Source organism: Oncorhynchus mykiss, chromosome 1, assembly GCF_013265735.2.
Source record: "Oncorhynchus mykiss isolate Arlee chromosome 1, USDA_OmykA_1.1, whole genome shotgun sequence".
NCBI classification, from domain to species: Eukaryota; Metazoa; Chordata; class Actinopteri; order Salmoniformes; family Salmonidae; genus Oncorhynchus; species Oncorhynchus mykiss.
This window is the reverse complement of record NC_048565.1, coordinates 48,718,277-48,737,888: the sequence shown is the minus strand read 5'-3', so window position 1 is coordinate 48,737,888 and position 19,612 is coordinate 48,718,277. Positions and strand designations below refer to the sequence as shown.

Here is a 19,612-nt window from a genome sequence, read left to right as displayed (position 1 = left end):
TGGTGAGTGAGAGGGACAGCTTTGTACACATTTCTCTGTGTGGAGTAAAGGTGGTCTAGATTTTTTTCCCCTCTGGTTGCACATTTAACATGCTGATAGAAATGAGGTAAAACTGATATGTTTCCCTGCATTAAAGTCCCTGGCCACTAGGAGCGCCGCCTCTGGACGAGCATTTTCCTGTTTGCTTATGGCGGTATACAGCTCATTGAGTGCGGTTTTAGTGCCAGCATCGGTCTGTGGTGGTATGTAAGACAGCTACGAAAAATACAGATGAAAACTCTCTTGGTAGATAGTGTGGTCTACATCTTATCATGAGGTACTCTACCTCAGGCGAGCAAAACCTTAAGACTTCCTTAGATATCGTGCACCAGCTGTTGTTCACGTATATGCATAGGCCCCCGCCCCGTGTCTTACCAGAGGCTTCTGTTCTATCAGTCCGGGGTTAGTGGTAATGAATCCAGTTCAGTGACGCCTAGAGTGCTGGTGACGTAGACCTCTGGAGCTGCTGAACGGAATGAGCAGCAGTAACGGGGGAATCCGTGACAGTAGATTATCAACGTGATTCATGATGATCACTGCTTGTCTAGCTTGCAGTCCAATCAAAGCTACGGTAGATATAATGTGATTTGATGTAATTTTATCTGTGGCCAATGACCTTGAGCCTTCTTGGATGGGCACTTATTTTTATTTATTCAATTGTTTTGCATTTTACCCCTATTTCGGGATATCCAATTGCAATCCAATTACTATCTTGTCTCATCACTGCAACTCCCCAATGGGCTCGGGATAGGCAAAGGGGAAGTCCCACATCCTCCGAAACATGACCCAACAAACCGCGCTTCTTAACCCACGTCCACTTAACCCTGAAGCCAGCTATACCAATGTGTCACTGTACCACCGTTCAACTGATGACCGAAGTCAGCCTTCAGCCACCCGGCCCGCCTCAAGGAGTCGCTAGAGTGAGATGAGCCAAGTAAAGCCCCCCCGGCCAAACCCTCCCCTAACCCGGACGACGATTTGTCAATTGTGCGCCGCCCAATTGTCACAACAGCCGGTTGTGACACACCCTGGGATCGAATCCGGGCACTGTGATGCAGTGCCTTAGACCGCTGCGCCACTCGGGAGGCCAGATGGACACTTCTAATGTAAATCTATGGCAGCACCCAAGGGGGCTGCAAGGCCCTCCCCTGCCCGCCCTCCCTTCAGCAAGTCAGATCACGACTCTATTCTGCTCCTCCTTTCCTATAGGCAGAAACTCAAACTGTAAGTACCCGTGCTAAGGTCTATTCAACGCTGGTCTGACCAATCGGAATTAATGCTTCAAGATTGTTTCGATCACGAGACTGGGATATGTTCTGGGTTGCCTCTGAGAATAACATTGATGTATACACGGACATAGTGACTGAGTTCATCAGGAAGTGTATAGAGGATGTTGTTCCCACTGTGACTATTAAAAACTACCCAGACCAGAAACCGTGCATAGATGGCAAAAGTGTGAACCACCGCATTTAACCACAGCAAGGTGACTGGGAATAATGGTCAAATACAAACAGTGTGTTTAATTTGATTTGACAATCTCTCCCTTTAGATTTTGCAGTGACGTAGTATTCCCAAGAGTGACAGAACACTGAGCCAATCACAATGCAACTAGAGAAGCTTACCAACCCCTACACTCTGTATTTTCTGCTTAAACACATTTTGTAGCTGCCTTATTCAAGAAAACAAAAAAGAGACCATGTTTATATGCGGCTTTATTAACTCAATTCATTTTTTGCTACATTGTTTGCGAACTGATATGTGACACATGTTAATGCCAAAATAACACTGGGACAACACTGGGAAAATCCACGTTGGCCCCCAAGGCATTTTCCCAGTGTGGGCAGCACATTACTGGTAAGGCATCTTTCACTTAGCCTAAAATAAGCCCATGAGCAGATGAGCAAAAGCGCATTGGCCCAATATTGGCACCCTACTCGGGACCCATATTTTAGCATGCATTGAGCCCACATTTTGTTTGCTGGTAACATTCCGAGAACTATGGGGAAAGTGATCATGCTTTGACTCTAACACAGGGATGGGCAACTCCAGTCCTCGGGTGCCAGAGTGGTGTCACATCTTTTCACCATCCCTAGCAAACACAGCTGATTAAACTCATTTCATTCTAAACTGAAGATCATGTTTAATTGATTATTGGAGTCATGTGTGTTAACTGGGGCTGGGGCAAAAGTGTGACACCAGTCAGGCACCTGAGGACTGGAGTTGCCCATCCCTTCTCTAACACTAATACTCTGAGGTGAAAGGTCATGGTAGGAACACTATCCCATCCACCAGAGATCTTCTGGAAATCAAAAACTGTTAGCTGGAATAGATGACCAGTGACTCTCATTAATAAATAAGATTCCCATCAAGATATTTTCACTTAAATTCCATTAAATAAGCTCAAAGGGAGGATTAATTGCCATCTATGATCATGACACACGACATTCACAAACAAAGCCAATCAGAGAAACACTCCTGCATTGTGTAGTCTAGTCAAACCTTGAGTCAATTGCCAGTGTTTAATCCCTGTCTGATTTGGGTGAATTGGGCCTAAATACATAATTGGATTCCCCTGTTGATGTCTGTCCACCTATTGACGCCTCTGCGTCAAGACCTTTGACAAGGCGTCTTGTGACCTTGGCTTCCTTGTCTAGTCCAAATTTGGCGTAAACTATGTTTTTTCAATGAGAAAACCGAATAATTCCAATGAATAAGAAAATGATTTAAAATACAAACGTAAGAGAGGTTACGTAATAGGAAGTATTATATAAAATGAATCCCCCACCTACCTCTTACAGGGATGAGATGTCATTGACGCGGAAGATTGGTTCTCTGCGTTACTTCTACAGCGCCTCCTACTTCTTCTCTGCCATCCTGGTCATCGTGTCAGCCATTGTGCCACACGCCCTCAGCAAGGTACTTTTTCCACTGGCCTTTGTATATTTATATCCATTTTTTATTTACTTGGATGTTTTTTATGTGGTGAGCATTTGTATTTGTATTGTTTGTTTTTTACTATGAGAAAGTACGACCAATGAATTTCCACTTGGTGATTAATAAAGGAAGTGCACCATTTTCACATACACTGCATTCGGAAAGTATTCCCACATTTTGTTAGATTAAAGCCTTGTTCTAAAATTGATTAAAATGTTTTATCAACCTACACACAATAGCCCATAACGACAAAGCAAAAACTGGTTTTACATTTATTTTGCAAAAAATATATATAAAACAAAAGCCCTTTAACTCAGTAATTTGTTGAAGCGCCTTTGGCAGCGATTACAGCTGTAATCGATTACAGCCTTGAGTCTTCTTGGGTATGACTCTACAAGCTTGGCACACCTGTATTTGGAGATTTTCTCCCATTCATCTCTGCAGATCCTCTCAAGCTCAGTCAGGTTGGAGGGGGAGCGTCCACTCAAGGACATTCAGAGACTTGTCCCGAAGCCACTCCTGCGTTGTCTTGGCTATGTGCTTAGGGTCGTTGTCCTGTTGGAAGGTTAACCTTCGCCCCAGTCTGAGTTCCTGAGTGCTCTGTAGCAGGTATTCATCAAGGATCTCTCTGTAGGGCTTCCCAAGTGGCGCAGCGGTCTAAAGCACTGCATCACAGTGCTTGAGGCATCACTACAGATCCGGGTTCGATCCCGAGCTGTCACATAGCTGGCCGTGACCGGGAGATCCAAGAGGCGATGCACAATTGGCCCAGCGCCGTTAGGGGAGGGTTTGGCCGGCCCGGGATGTCCTTGTCCCATCACACTCTAGCAACTCCTGTGGCGGGCTGGGCGCATGCACGCTGACACAGTCGCCAGTTGTATGGTGTTTCCTCCGACACATTGGTGCGGCTGGCTTCCGGTTAAGTGAGCAGTATGTCAACAAACAGAGCGGCTTGGCAGGGTTGTGTTTCGCAGGACGCATGGCTCTTGAATCTCGCATCTCCCGAGTCCGTACGGGAGATGCAGCGATGGGGCAAGGCTGTAACTACCAATTGGGGAGAAAAAGGGTCAAATAATAATGGGTATAAATAATAATTTAAAAAAAGTATCTCTCTGTACTTTGCTCCGTTCCTCTTTGCCTCGATCCTGACTAGTCTCCCAGACCCTGCCACTGAAAAACATCCCCACAGCATAATGCGGCCACCACCATGCTTCACCGAAGGGATGGTGCCAGGTTTCCTCCAGACGTGACACTTGGCATTCAGGCCAAAGATTTCAATTTTGTTTTCATCAGACCAGAGAATCTTGTTTCTCATGGTCTGAATCCTTTAGGTGCCTTTTGGCAAACTCTAAGCGGGCTGTCATGTGCCTTCTACTGTGGAGTGGCATCCATCTGACCACTCTGTCATAAAGGCCTGATTGGTAGACTGCTGCAGAGATTCATTCTGGAAGGTTCTCTCATCTCCACAGAGGTACTCTGGAGCTCTATCAGAGTGACCATCGGGTTATTGGTCACCTCTCTGACCAAGGCCCTTCACCCCTGATTGCTCAGTTTGGCCAGGCGGCTTTACAGTGGAGGCCACTGTGTTCTTGGGGACCTTCAATGCCGCAGGTATTTTTTTTGTACCCTTCCCCAGATCTGTGCCTCGACACAGTCTTGTCTCTGAGCTCTACAGACAATTCCTTCTACCTCATGGCTTGGGTTTTGCTCTGACATTCACTGTCAACTTTGGGACCTTATATAGACAGGCGTGCCTTTCCAAATCATATCCAATCAATTGAATGTACCACAGGTGTAACGTTTGTCGTCGGAAGGAGACCAAGGTGCAGCGTGGTAGGCGTACATTCTTTTATTTAAATGTTCCACCAAGAAAAAAAAACAATAAACAATACCACGAACGAAAAGCTTCGTCGTGCAAACTACATGCACTCAAACAAAGACAAGATCCCAGACTGAAGGAGGGAAAAAGGGCTGCCTAAGTATGATCCCCAATCGGAGACAATGAAAGACAGCTGCCTCTGATTGGGAACCACACTCGGCCAAACACATAGAAATAGAGTTTAACATTGAGGTTCATCTCTGACATTGTGGTGGACATTGAGGTTAAACTCTGACATTGAGGTTAGAAATCTATGGAATTCTCCCAATTGGGATTAATAAAGTACAATCTCAATCTGATCTCTACAGGGCATTATCCTGAGGCGGATCTTCACCACTGCCTCCTACTGCATGGTGCTCCGTATGACCCTCACCAGACAGCTGCCCGGCTCCATACAGATGTGGTACGACACGCTGGCGCTGGTCACAAAGATAGAGGTGAAGCGGATTTGTGTACATGGGTATGGGAGTAAATGAGGGAGTGAGAAATGGGGGAAGGACAGGGGGAGGTGAGAAGGATGGATGGGATTTGAAGGTTCATCTACAGTGCCTTGCGAAAGTATTCGGCCCCCTTGAACTTTGTGACCTTTTGCCACATTTCAGGCTTCAAACATAAAGATATAAAACTGTATTTTTTGTGAAGAATCAACAACAAGTGGGACACAATCATGAAGTGGAACGACATTTATTGGATATTTAACTTTTTTAACAAATCAAAAACTGAAAAATTGGGCTGCAAAATTATTCAGCCCCCTTAAGTTAATACTTTGTAGCGCCACCTTTTGCTGTGATTACAGCTGTAAGTCACTTGGGGTATGTCTCTATCAGTTTTGCACATCGAGAGACTGAAATTTTTTCCCATTCCTCCTTGCAAAACAGCTCGAGCTCAGTGAGGTTGGATGGAGAGCATTTGTGAACAGCTGTTTTCAGTTCTTTCCACATATTCTCGATTGGATTCAGGTCTGGACTTTGACTTGGCCATTCTAACACCTGGATATGTTTATTTTTGAACCATTCCATTGTAGATTTTGCTTTATGTTTTGGATCATTGTCTTGTTGGAAGACAAATCTCCGTCCCAGTCTCAGGTCTTTTGCAGACTCCATCAGGTTTTCTTCCAGAATGGTCCTGTATTTGGCTCCATCCATCTTCCCATCAATTTTAACCATCTTCCCTGTCCCTGCTGAAGAAAAGCAGGCCCAACCCATGATGCTGCCACCACCATGTTTGACAGTGGGGATGGTGTGTTCAGCTGTGTTGCTTTTACGCCAAACATAACGTTTTGCATTGTTGCCAAAAAGTTCAATTTTGGTTTCATCTGACCAGAGCACCTTCTTCCACATGTTTGGTGTGTCTCCCAGGTGGCTTGTGGCAAACTTTAAACAACACTTTTTATGGATATCTTTAAGAAATGGCTTTCTTCTTGCCACTCTTCCATAAAGGCCAGATTTGTGCAATATACGACTGATTGTTGTCCTATGGACAGAGTCTCCCACCTCAGCTGTAGATCTCTGCAGTTCATCCAGAGTGATCATGGGCCTCTTGGCTGCATCTCTGATCAGTCTTCTCCTTGTATGAGCTGAAAGTTTAGAGGGACGGCCAGGTCTTGGTAGATTTGCAGTGGTCTGATACTCCTTCCATTTCAATATTATCGCTTGCACAGTACTCCTTGGGATGTTTAAAGCTTGGGAAATCTTTTTGTATCCAAATCCGGCTTTAAACTTCTTCACAACAGTATCTCGGACCTGCCTGGTGTGTTCCTTGTTCTTCATGATGCTCTCTGCGCTTTTAACGGACCTCTGAGACTATCACAGTGCAGGTGCATTTATACGGAGACTTGATTACACACAGGTGGATTGTATTTATCATCATTAGTCATTTAGGTCAACATTGGATCATTCAGAGATCCTCACTGAACTTCTGGAGAGAGTTTGCTGCACTGAAAGTAAAGGGGCTGAATAATTTTGCACGCCCAATTTTTCAGTTTTTGATTTGTTAAAAAAGTTTGAAATATCCAATAAATGTTGTTCCACTTCATGATTGTGTCCCACTTGTTGTTGATTCTTCACAAAAAAATACAGTTTTATATCTTTATGTTTGAAGCCTGAAATGTGGCAAAAGGTCGCAAAGTTCAAGGGGGCCGAATACTTTCGCAAGGCACTGTAGATGTGGTACAGTACACTGGAACTTTGAGACATTGTCAAATTGGGCATTTTACTTGGGTGAAGTCTGGTCGAGGGCTGTAATGGTTGGGATTGAGCACCTGGGTTGGAGGAGCACCTGTTATAGTTATTGATACTGTATATAGTGTACATTTGCCTGTGGAATGTACAGACTTGACAAGAGGAAGTGGAGGGGAGAGGAGTGCTTGTTAACATAGGTTGATGATAACTCTGGTTTTGTTAATGAGCTATTTTTATTTACATTTGGTGGTTATGTAAGTTACGCTATATTTTTAATGTTGTTGACATCATGTCTAAAGAAGACACGGGAATTGGCTTACACAAACACACCCGCATACCCACACCAGACCTGCGTTCACATACATGAGTATTTGAGAACATGATTATTTGGAGTCATCTTCTCAGTCCAACATCTGGAATCCAAAACACCCCCCCCCCACCCCCCACCCCCACCCCGACTGCACCCCAAGAAACACACATGCCCTTCACACCGCCTTGCCGTAAAGGCACATCATGAAATAGACAGAGAGACAGACACACATGTCATCCTCAGCCAAAAAGGCCATCACAGTACAGTTGTTGTATCAATCTTATCAGTAAATCGGTCTCCTGAACATGCTGTTTATTCTGTCTTTATACTGCACAGGACACTACAGTCGGACAACACATGCTTTACGTTCGTCTTACACTACTGTATATATTTATACCCAGAGTGTGTGTGTGTGTGTGTGTGTGTGTGTGTGTGTGTGTGTGTGTGTGCACGTGTGTGTGTGTGTGTGTGTGCACGTGTGTGTGCGCGTGTGTATTGACCTGACTTGTTGTTGCCAAGATAACGTTCTTGTTTTGTTATCCATTGTCTATCCTGTAGGAGTACCTCTGCAAAGAGGAGTACAAAGTATTGGAGTACAACCTGACCACCACTGAGATAGAGTTGGTGAATGTGACCGCCTCCTGGGATGAAGTACGTGTGTGTGCGTGCGTGCGTGCGTGCGTGCGTGCGTGCGTGCAGGTGTATGTATGCATTCTATTCTTCCTGAGAATGATCCTACTACTATCTAGGAAAAAGGCAATTCATTACCACAGAGTAACATTATCAGTTTGAAATGTCACAGGCAGTGTATTTCATTTTATGGATACGTTTTATGACCATCCCAAGTAGGCAGAAAATCATTTGTGTTCAGACACTGTGCACTAATTTAGATAAGCAACAGCAATGCTATGCTAGATGGTGGTAAACTATTCTAAACCCAACCCATTTATATGCTGGGAAAATCACTACCCCATAAAATGTCACCCAGGTTAATGGTTAAACAAACCAACCACTCAGCCACCCCCCCTCGTGCGGCAAGTCTATTTCTATGGGCACAAGCACCGTTCATGATACAAACTATTCACACCCCTCTTTTCGGTGGAGAGAACATTTTGCAGGTTTAAAGCTAATTGTATTGCAATTTTGTGATATCTGAGTGACTGAAATCTATGCTCTAAAAAACCTAGCTAACGTTGTTAGCTGACATGGGCTAGTTGATCTGGACATTTCTGACAAGTTCTCTATGGTATGCAATGACTGACATGACAAGAGGAACACTGATGATGCACTACCCAATTTCGAAATTGCACCTTGTGCATTCTACTATTGCAACTTTCGCACTGGGGGGGGGGGGGGGGGGGGGGATGACCCACAGTTTGCGAACCACTGTCCTACAGAAGTCTCACTCTCACCAGTGATTTGATTTCAATGGAATTGTTGATGGATTAGGGGGCAATAATGACATTTGAGTAATATACTGGCAAGAGTCTCCTATTTCTCAGTGATTCCCAGAATATTGAAAATGTTCTCGGCCGGATGGCTGACGCATTTCAGCGTAAAGCCTTCATCATAGCATTTTCTCACCAGTCTGTTTTCCATTTTATGCCCAATTAGTATTCCTATTACAGCCAGAAATGTATGCACGTGAGCTCACTTTTTCAAACAAGCTGTTCTAGTCATATTGTATGAGAGAAAATTCTATTTAATATCTCTCTCTCTCTCTCTCTACCCCCGTCTCTCTTTCACACCCTACTCTCTTCCCCCTCTCCAGGGTATCGGGGAGCTCTTTGAGAAAATTAAGCAGGAGAACAAGGCTAACGGCCACTCTAACGGTGACGCAGGGTTGTTCTTCACAAACCTGTATGTCACACCCGTCCTCAAGAACATCAGCCTGTACCTGGAGAAGGGACAGATGCTGGCCGTGGCTGGATCCACCGGCTCTGGGAAGGTACCACTACCACTCACTGTCTGGGAACACTGGGCTGGACGGACAAGGTCTGGGCCTTTGTATATTTGAATTGGCAGGAACAATGTACATGAATCAACATTTCTGTAAATGTGCCAACTGCAGTCCCTGTAACGTCCCTGCTACGCTACAGCCATCGGGTGTCCGGCTTTGCCATTGGCCATCAGCCATTGAGGGAATGCTTACTTTTAAGTCGGCGAAAGCTACTGCTTGAGTTGGTCGCCTCCAATGGCAGCGTCCAAGCTCAAGATTCGCAGAGGTTCAATTCTTGATGGCTGATGCATCTTGTGAATTAAAATGCTTTGGTTTCCGTGTAGCAGGTGGAACATCACAACAGAGTGTGCACTTTAGATGTAATGTAGCTGAAGTGTGATTCTCATATCTCGCTAATTCATAGTGTGTTTCAATATGTTTCCCTCTACTAAGGATCCACAGGCTCAGGAAAGGTATTGGACCACTCGCTGTCTGGGAACAATGACAGGGGTGGATGGAGTGTGGGGTGTGGGCTCCTCATTTCTCAATGAGTCATACTGTGTCTTAATAATATTATTGAGACACAGGAGGACATGGGCATTAATATAGAGTTGGTCCCCTCTTTGCTGCAATAACAGCCTCCATTCTTCTGGGAAGGCTTTCCAGTAAACGCTGGAACATTGCTGCGTAAACTTCCTTCCATTCAGCCACAAGAGTATTAGTAAGGTCGGGCTCTGATGTTGGGCGATTAGGCCTGGCTCGCAGTCGACGTTCCAATTCATCCCAAAAGAGTTACATGGGGTTGAGGTCAGGGCTCTGTGCAGGCCAGTCAAGTTCTTCCACACCGATCTCGACAAACCATTTATGTATGGTCCTTGGTTTGTGCATGGGGGCATTGTCATGCTGAAAAAGGAAAGGGCCTTCCCCAAACTCTTGTCACAAAGTTGAAGCACACTGTAGCGTTAAGATTTCTCTTTACTGGAACTATGGGGCATAGTCCGAACCATGATAATCAGCCACAGACCATTGATCCTCCTCCACCAAACGTACAGTTGGCGCTATGCATTCGGGCAAGTAGCAGTGTGCATGGTGATCGTCGGCTTGTGTGCGGCTGCTCGACCATGGAAACCCATTTCAAGAAGCTCCCAACGAACAGTTCTTGTGCTGAAGTTGCTTCCAGAGGCAGTTTTGGACTCTGTAGTGGGTGTTGCAACCGAGGACAGACGATATTTACGCGCTGTGCGCTTCAGCACTCAGCGGTCCCATTCTGTGAGCTTGTGTGGCCTACCACTTCGCAGCTGAGCTGTTGTTGCTCCTAGACATTTCCACTTCACAATAACAGCACTTATAGTTGACCGGGGCAGCTCAAGCAGGGCAGAAATATGATGAACTGAGTTGTTGGAAATGTGGCACCCTATGACGGTGCCAATGTCTGGAACCGAGCAAATAGAGGCATCCAACACATGGAAACCATGTGTTTGATGTATCGGATACAATTCCACCTATTCCGCTCCAGCCATTACCAGGAGCCTCTCCTCCCCGATTAAGGTGCCACCAGCCTCATGTGATTGAGATATATTCAATGTTGAGACAAAGTGAAAGACTTAATATTATAAATATCTCACTTCGTGTCTATGCCTCAATTCCACCTCTACTGGTGCTATTAAGTGCAGTCAATCCGAGGCTTGGAGATGAGTGTCTGCCCCCCTACCTACAGTTACACGCCATCCCTTCCCCCGGTGAGCTGAAGTGGATAGCATATCATAGAATACATTATTATTCCTCTCTCTCCAGGGCGTAATGTTGTACATAGATTAGGGATGCACATACACAGTATCTCTCCCCTCTCTGCATATTTTTACTCCATAGTGTTCAGAGGTGTTCTGACATTTCTTCCCTTCACAACAGGATTAACACATACCACCAAGCTTATCTCCTTTATGGTGCTGGGAATTACTTCCCCAAAAAAATCAACACACAATTTTACCCCATCACATGTATTGTGCTCGACGCTTCGGATATTGTGCCCCCCCCCCACCCCAGAGTTCCCTGCTGATGATGATCCTGGGGGAGCTGGTCCCGTCGGAGGGGAAGATCAGACACAGTGGGCGGATCTCCTTCTCCCCCCAGACCTCCTGGATCATGCCCGGAACCATCCGTGACAACATCCTGTTTGGCCTGACCTACGACGAGTTCCGCTACACCTCTGTCATCAAGGCCTGTCAGCTGGAGGAGGTACGGATGGAGGGAAATATGCTGTCGCTCTGTCATATTGTCTGTCGGGCTGTTAGCTTGGTTAGAATTGTTTTGGTCTCAGGTATGGTCTTTGACGTTGTCGTGTTGGATGTTTCTCTACTTCTGCTTTCCTCTGTCTTTGCTTTATTTCCATCCACGTTCATTAAAAAAAAGATTTTTATCCCCTCTTTTTACCAGATGTTTTTTTTTCTTCTACTCTCTCTACCTCCCCATGTTCTCTTGCTCATCTCTTATTCCTAGCCCTGTTCTCTTTTCCTCCCTTGACTCATATGTTCCACCTGGCTGTCTACCCAGGAGCCTTTGTGAGGAGTTGAGATGTCATATTTCTCCAGTTCACGCACGCACGCACACACACACACACACACACACCCTTCCGTCCCTGTGTGGAGCCCCAGTGTTGAGTGTCGTGCAGTACATTTAGACTGCTGCCTCGGCAGGGGGGGGGGTGTCACTGGATTACTGTCCCTGACACTCCCGTTGCCATGGACACCCCACATTATGTCATTGGGACTGAATATCAGCTTGCTCAGTCACAAGCATGGATGTAGACTAGACTAGACTAGAGCATTCATTGTCAATCTGTGTTTCTGTCTATCTCTGTGTACGTGACCTGACCAGAAAACTCTGTGCAACAGATCTACTTTACAGTAGCATTTATTGTTTTTTACATTTAGACTACTGAGAAGGCGTGAAAATGATTAGTGGCACACTGGCACCGCTCATGCCCTGGGGGTATTGATGATTTGGCGCAGATCATTTGGGTGGTGTGTTACCTGAGGCGTCTTGAGGCACTGTTTGAAATCTGCGCCCGCCCCCCCAATAAGTACGAAGTAAACCGCTGCGTTGAAAAAGGCTGTTACAAAAGACGTTATGGAACAGCTCTGATGATGTGCCACGTGCTAGGCCCAAGTGTGTCGTTGCCTGTTTCGAAGCAAACACTACTGTATGCACCTATTTTTAACCCTTTGACAGCTCCCAATGAGCACCTTTTGACCTGACCTTTCAACTCTTATGTAACTGTGTAATGTTCACCTGCATCCAAACTCTCAACGACTGAGTGACTTCAGAGGAGTCATGAATATTCCATCTCTCAAAAGAGAATATGACAAAAGAAATCTGGTATACGTGGTCTAAGACCGAGAGGATAAAAAGACATCTGTGTTCCCAGACATATCAGACTGTGTGATCATGCTCCAGTCTATTTTTCGACCTCTCCTAGGACCAGAAAATGTCCATGGGTGGGCTGTTTCTTGTAAACCCCAATCATTTTGCACTTAACAGTTAGCTAGCTTGTAATCTCAGCACCCAGAACCAAGGTTTATGGTGAGAGAATAGTTAGCTTGTAGCGCTAGCCACGCTTTTTTTTGTCAGTTTGAGACACGGTGCCTTTTCTCCACTTGCTGTGTTTTACGACCTGTTAAACAACCTCTGAACTTAATTCCCAATGCCTTCCGTTTGGATAGCAGAAGTAGCGTTTATAAAGGTAGGAGGTTTTATGTATGACTAAATTCATTCTTTCACATGTTGGTTTACATGTTTCAGACATTTGTGTTTGAAATCATCTAGCTATTAAAGGGCGACTGCACTTCCTGATTTGGCCTCGTTTTTAGATTTGGTTCATTACGAAAATTAATGCTAGCGGCCATGACTGAATTCAAACGTGAGTTGGTTTCGGGTTGTGATTTGATGTGGGTGTCTTGGGTGTGTGTTCGCAGGTGGGAATAGTTAGGCAAATTATTTTGCCCATTAGCTTCAGCTGGCGGGTGTGCAACAGTGGCAAAGTTGGTTTGACTCACTCCGGGGCTAATTAGGAGCCATCAATAAATTATTACACAATATAAATGAGACAATATTTTGTTCACACCTTTGAGTTTTCTCCTTAAATGTTTTCAATATTTGTATATGCATTTCGACAATTTTATATTTTGTTTTAACAATTTCTAACATGTTTTAACAAATTTTAACATATTGTCCCATGTACATTGTGTTATTAACCGATCATCCCTAACTAGTCCCATAGTCAATCCAAATTTACCACAGGCATTATGATCGGGTTGCTTGCAGCTGCACTCCAAATTGATGATTACTTGTGCGTTGCCTGCTGTGGGCATGTGGGCAGATTTGAAACAAACCCAACCTTCATTTACGTTTGCGATGCAGTCACGACCACAAGTCTCACAAAACGATATTTTATCAAAAAATCCCATTTAACCTTTGTAGTCAATTTTGACAATAGAGTACATGTTTCTGACTCATATCGATGTTTTCTCAATGACAAGTTGTTTTTTAGTGGGCATTTGTGAAGTTTTTCATACTCTTTCGATGTTTCAGTGTATCTTGTTTGATGTGGTGGAATTAGACTTTTGAAATTCCACCTTTCTGTCTTTCAGCTACTGTACTTAAAGCCTTAACTGCAGCTTTAAGTACATGTGATTTGATTGCTTTGAAGCTGTATACCAATATGAAAAAGTAATTGGATTTGCAAAACTCATTTATATAACTGTCACACGGTACTTTAGATCATCTTTTAACCAGGCCCCAGGTTATTTTATTTCACATTTAAACACTTGACTGAAAAACTAGGGGATGTTGAACTGAGTCAGTGCCCAGTTTAACCACCTTTTTTCAGGAGTAAATGACATAAACAAACTGTTTGTTTATATTTTTGTAGCTGACATTTCAGTCTGTTATGTCTACTAACACTGAACTTTTCTCTTTGTTTCCCCGATACATTTACTACTGCTTTGACATTCCAATTCCCCTACCTTTCATGTTTTTGTGTGTGGGTGTGCATGTCTATGTCTCAAACATTTATCTAACCCTCCCCTGCTCTCCCCTCAGGATCTGGCCCTGCTGCCGGAGAAAGACAAGACGCCCCTTATGGAGGGAGGGGTGACCCTAAGTGGAGGTCAGAGGGCGAGGATAGGCCTGGCCAGGTACGTACTGGTGCGCACACACACACACACACACACACACACACACCTGTCTCTCAGCATGTACGTCCTGTGGAAACACTCATTCTGGAATGTGACATAATACTCTTGAAGGAAGAATGCGTCTTGTGTTGTTTTGCCCATGAGACTGCTGTTGTGTATACATGGATGTATATTTCGATACTTACAGTACTTTCTAAAATGGAAATGTCAATGGAATGTGACATGACTACAGGAAAAGGAGAACTGAGCACACCCCAATTCTCATTGACAGGGCTGTAGTGGAGCAGGTTGAGAGCTTCTAGATCCTTGGTGTCCACATCACCAACAAACTATCATAGTCCAAACACACCAAGACAGTCATGAAGAGGGCACAACAAAGCCTATTCCCCCTCAGGAGACTGAAAAGATTCGGCATGGGTCCTCAGATCCTCAAAAAGTTCTACACCATCGAGAGCATGGTGTAGACGACCCTTATGCAGGGAAGGGTGATCCTAAGTGGAGGTCAGAGGGCGAGGATACTGGCCAGGCCTATCCTCAGTTGCATCACTGCCTGGTATGGCAACTGCTCGGCCTCTGACCGCAAGGCACTACAGAGGGTAGTTCATAACTGGGGCCAAACTTACTGCTATCCAGGACCTCTATACCAGGCGGTGTCAGAGGAAGGCCCTAAAAATAGTCAAAGAATCCAGCCACCCTAGTCATAGACTGTTCTCTCTGCTACCGCACGGCATGCGGTACCGGAGCACCAAGTCTAGGTCCAAGAGGCTTCTAAACAGGCTTCTACCCCCAAGCCATAAGACTCCTGAACAGCTAAACAAATGGCTAACAAGACTATTTGCATTGACCCCCCCTATAGTACATGTACATATTACCTCAATTACCTTAACCGATGCCCCCGCATATTGATTGACTCTGTACCGGTACCCCCTGTATATAGCCTGTTAACTGTTATTTTACTGCTGCTCTTTAATTATTTGTTCAATATTTTTTACTTAACACTTATTTTTCTTAAAAATACATTGCTGATTAAGGGCTTGTAAGTAAGCATTTCACTGTTGTATTCGGCGCATGTGACAAAAAAAAATGGATTTGATTTTGATACTCTTGAAGGCAGAATGCATCTTGTGTTGTTTTGCCCACGAGACTGCTGTTATGGGACAATGTATGCATGGATAGTGCATCCTAATGGTCATAATGCCCAATGAAAAAGATGATTACTACCGAATCAATATTATTATTATTTTCTTCATTTGACTGTTAGTTCAGCTCCTGTAACTGTGGTGTTCTATGATCGAATTGGTTTTATTTCTGTTTTCTTTATTTTTGCAATTTTCTATGTTGTAGAATAATAATGGATACATCAAAACTATGAAATAACACCTATGGAATCATGTAGTAACCAAAAAAGTGTGAAATAAATCAAAATATATTTTATATTTGAGATTCTAAAAAGTAGCCACCCATTTCCTTGATGCCACTTCCACAAGTTAACTTTTAAGAAAGCACACCTTTTAATTGAAATGCATTCCAGGTGACTACCCCATCAAAACTGGTTGAGAGAATGCCAAGATTGTGCAAAGCTGTCATCAAGGCAAAGGCTGGCTACTTTGAGGAATCTCAAATATAAAATATATTTTGATTTGTTTAACACTTTTTTAGTTACTATATGTGTTTTTTCATAGTTTTGAAATCTTCACTATTATTCTATAATGTAGAAAATAGTGAAAATAAAGAAAAACCCTTGAATGAGCAGGTGTGTCCAAACTTTTCACTGGTACTGTATATTCCAATGTTCCGACATATTCATTATTTATTGGTTTTATTGTATTGGGTGCCCATTTGCTCCCACTTAACAAAATACACATTTGTCAGTTTGGCTATATTGTCATAGTAAATGTATCACTTAAACTGAGTTGAATCCCACAGGGACTTAACTTCCTCATTTAAAGGCCTATTTAATTTATGACTTTTTTCCATTCACGTTTCCGTGTGTTTGTTTCTCTCTGTGTTTGTGTGTGCTATTACAGAGCTGTGTATAAAGACGCCGACCTCTACCTACTGGATTCACCTTTTACCCACCTGGACATTGTGACTGAGAAAGAGATCTTTGAGAGGTCTGTCTGTGGCTCAACACTGAGGCTTTAATATTGGCCGGGGCCTGGAGGATAGGGGAGGGTTGGTCTGGGCTGGGTGGAATGAGCAGGGTGAATGGTTAAGGAGAGGAGAGAAGGTTAAGGTCAAGTTGGTGAGATGTTATTTTGGTCGATCAAAGGGCTTTTCATGGAAATGTAACTTTCTCTGACAATCATGACCTTTGGTCTGATTTTTGATGTTTGTGTTAATCAGCAACTTCCCACCCAGAAATGAGCACATGATTGAACAGAAATGCCTAAAGTAAAGTTTGATAAACTAAACAAAGGATACATGTATTTTCTCCTGCCAGGTGTCTGTGTAAACTGATGTCTTCCAAGACTCGCATCGTGGTCACTAGTAAGCTGGAGCACCTGAAGAGAGCGGACAAGATCCTTCTGCTTCACAACGGAGTGTGTTACTTCTACGGCTCCTTCTCCGAGCTGCAGGCCAAGAGACCAGACTTCAGCTCCCTGCTCCTGGGCCTGGAGGCCTACGACAACATCAACGCCGAACGCCGCAGCTCCATCCTCACCGAGACCCTCCGACGCGTCTCTATCGATGAATCCGCCGTCTTCCGTGGCCCCGAACCCATCCACCAGTCCTTCCGCCAGCCCCCGCCACCGATCATCTGTACAAACAATGGTCCTCAAGCCATCACCATTGCCGGGGGCGACGGTCTCACAGCAGCGGAAAAACGTAAACAGTCAATTATCCTTAATCCGTTAGCCCCGGCCCGTAAATTCTCCTTCATCGGTGCGGGATCCCAGAAAGCCCAGGCTCCTCCACCCGGGTCCACCACTATCGAGGATGCCGTGCGAGAGCTGTCAGAGAGGAAGTTCTCAGTGGTGCCCGAGGACGATCAGGTGAGGCTGCTTCTCTACTTATCTTCTTTGACTGAAGGGAGGTTTCTTGCACACAGACTAAGCTTAGTCCTGGACAAAGCAATGCTTTCAATGGAGAATCTCTGTTGAAAATACTTTTTAGTCCAGGACTACGCTTAGTTTGAGTCTGGGGAACCGGCTCAAAGTATTCTTATTGCGCTGTTTTTCTAATTTTTGAGAGGAGAGCTCGCATTTCAACTAAGCATTTCATTGCACTGTGTACACTACGCTGCTTTGTCCCGTGCATCTGACTGATTCATTGATTTGATTGCATGTACATCTGCTAAATGAAGTGCGTCTGCCAATAAGCATCCGCTAAATGGCATATGTTATATTATTATTTATTGTAGATTGAAGAGTCGCTGCCGCGGGGGAACCAGTACCATCATGGCCTGCAGCACCTGAGCGGGCAGCGCCGCCAGTCTGTGCTGCAGTTCATCACCAACGCCCGGGGGGAGGGCAGGAGGGAGCAGCTCCAGACGTCCTTCAGGAAGAAGCTGTCCGTCACGCCGCAGTGCGAGCTGGCCTCTGAGCTGGACATCTACGCACGACGCCTGTCCAAAGACAGTGTCTATGACATCAGCGAGGATGTGGACGAGCAGGATATGGAGGTAGGTTCAGTGAAGGGAGCTGGTTGGGTTCAAGGCAGGTTGGATGTTTTCCTCTGTAACTGCTGGTCTTCATGAGCACATGGAGGTTAGGGTAAAGGTTAAGTTTAGGGTTAGGGTCAAGGAATAGCCCAGGGGACGTCACCGAAAGTGCACCAGTGTTTGAACCGAGACATTTGAAGACAAAACACTAAGAACAGCTAGGTTCGAGTGTTTCATTCGAACACGTATCTTTTGTCTGTTTGCAGCAATGCTTTGCAGACGAGCGCAAGAACGTGTTCGACACGACGTCGTGGAACACCTACCTGCGTTACATCTTCACCAACAGGAACCTCGTCTACGTCCTCATCTTCATCTTCCTTGTCTTCGCTGTAGAGGTAAAGAAACGGTATTAAATGATAGCATTAGATAATACCTGTCTTGGAGATACTATACTAAACAATAAAAGTACTGTATTAGAGGGAATCAGAATCACCTTCTATGCATTATACGGATGTATAAACAATTTACAATGGATGATGTGCAATGGAACGGAACTATATACTTTATATATACAGTGGGGCAAAAAAGTATTTAGTCAGCCACCAATTGTGCAAGTTCTCCCACTTAAAAAGATGAGAGAGGCCTGTAATTTTCATCATAGGTACATGTCAACTATGACAGACAAAATGAGAAAAAAAATCCAGAAAATCACATTGTAGGATTTTTAATGAATTTATTTGCAAATTATGGTGGAAAATAAGTATTTGGTCAATAACAAAAGTTTATCTCAATACTTTGTTATATACCCTTTGTTGACAATGACAGAGGTTAAACGTTTTCTGTAAGTCTTCACAAGGTTTTCACACACTGTTGCTGGTATTTTGGCCCATTCCTCCATGCAGATCTCCTCTAGGGCAGTGATGTTTTGGGGCTGTTGCTGGGCAACACAGACTTTCAACTCCCTCCAAAGATTTTCTATGGGGTTGAGATCTGGGGACTGGCTAGGCCACTCCAGGACCTTGAAATGCTTCTTACGAAGCCACTCCTTCGTTGCCTGGGCGGTGTGTTTGGGATCATTGTCATGCTGAAAGACCCAGCCACATTTCATATTCAATGCCCTTGCTGATGGTAGGCTTTGTTACTTTGGTCCCAGCTCTCTGCAGGTCATTCACTAGGTCCCCCCGTGTGGTTCTGGGATTTTTGCTCACCGTTCTTGTGATCATTTTGACCCCACGGGGTGAGATCTTGCGTGGAGCCCTTGATCGAGGGAGATTATCAGTGGTCTTGTATGTCTTCCATTTCCTAATAATTGCTCCCACAGTTGATTTCTTCAAACCAAGCTGCTTACCTATTGTAGATTCAGTCTTCCCAGCCTGGTGCAGGTCTACAATTTTATTTCTGGTGTCCTTTGACAGCTCTTTGGTCTTGGCCATAGTGGAGTTTGGAGTGTGACTGTTTGAGGTTGTGGACAGGTGTCTTTTATACTGATAACAAGTTCAAACAGGTGCCATTAATACAGGTAACGAGTGGAGGAC

General features: G+C 44.5%; 1 protein-coding gene across 2 annotated transcripts in view; it reads left to right on the top strand.

Annotated features, from left to right (window-relative positions):
- LOC110532369 (cystic fibrosis transmembrane conductance regulator) overlaps positions 1 to 19,612 on the top strand; it is a 41,556-nt gene that overhangs the window by 10,649 nt on the left and 11,295 nt on the right. For both annotated transcript variants that reach the window (XM_036979287.1, XM_036979278.1), the window contains 10 exons: positions 2,838 to 2,955; positions 5,161 to 5,289; positions 7,901 to 7,993; positions 9,114 to 9,290; positions 11,325 to 11,516; positions 14,379 to 14,473; positions 16,501 to 16,587; positions 16,917 to 17,469; positions 17,838 to 18,098; positions 18,344 to 18,472. In XM_036979287.1, the coding sequence (XP_036835182.1) occupies positions 2,838 to 2,955; positions 5,161 to 5,289; positions 7,901 to 7,993; positions 9,114 to 9,290; positions 11,325 to 11,516; positions 14,379 to 14,473; positions 16,501 to 16,587; positions 16,917 to 17,469; positions 17,838 to 18,098; positions 18,344 to 18,472 (1,834 nt within the window). The remainder of the gene's footprint in view (positions 1 to 2,837; positions 2,956 to 5,160; positions 5,290 to 7,900; positions 7,994 to 9,113; positions 9,291 to 11,324; positions 11,517 to 14,378; positions 14,474 to 16,500; positions 16,588 to 16,916; positions 17,470 to 17,837; positions 18,099 to 18,343; positions 18,473 to 19,612) is intronic.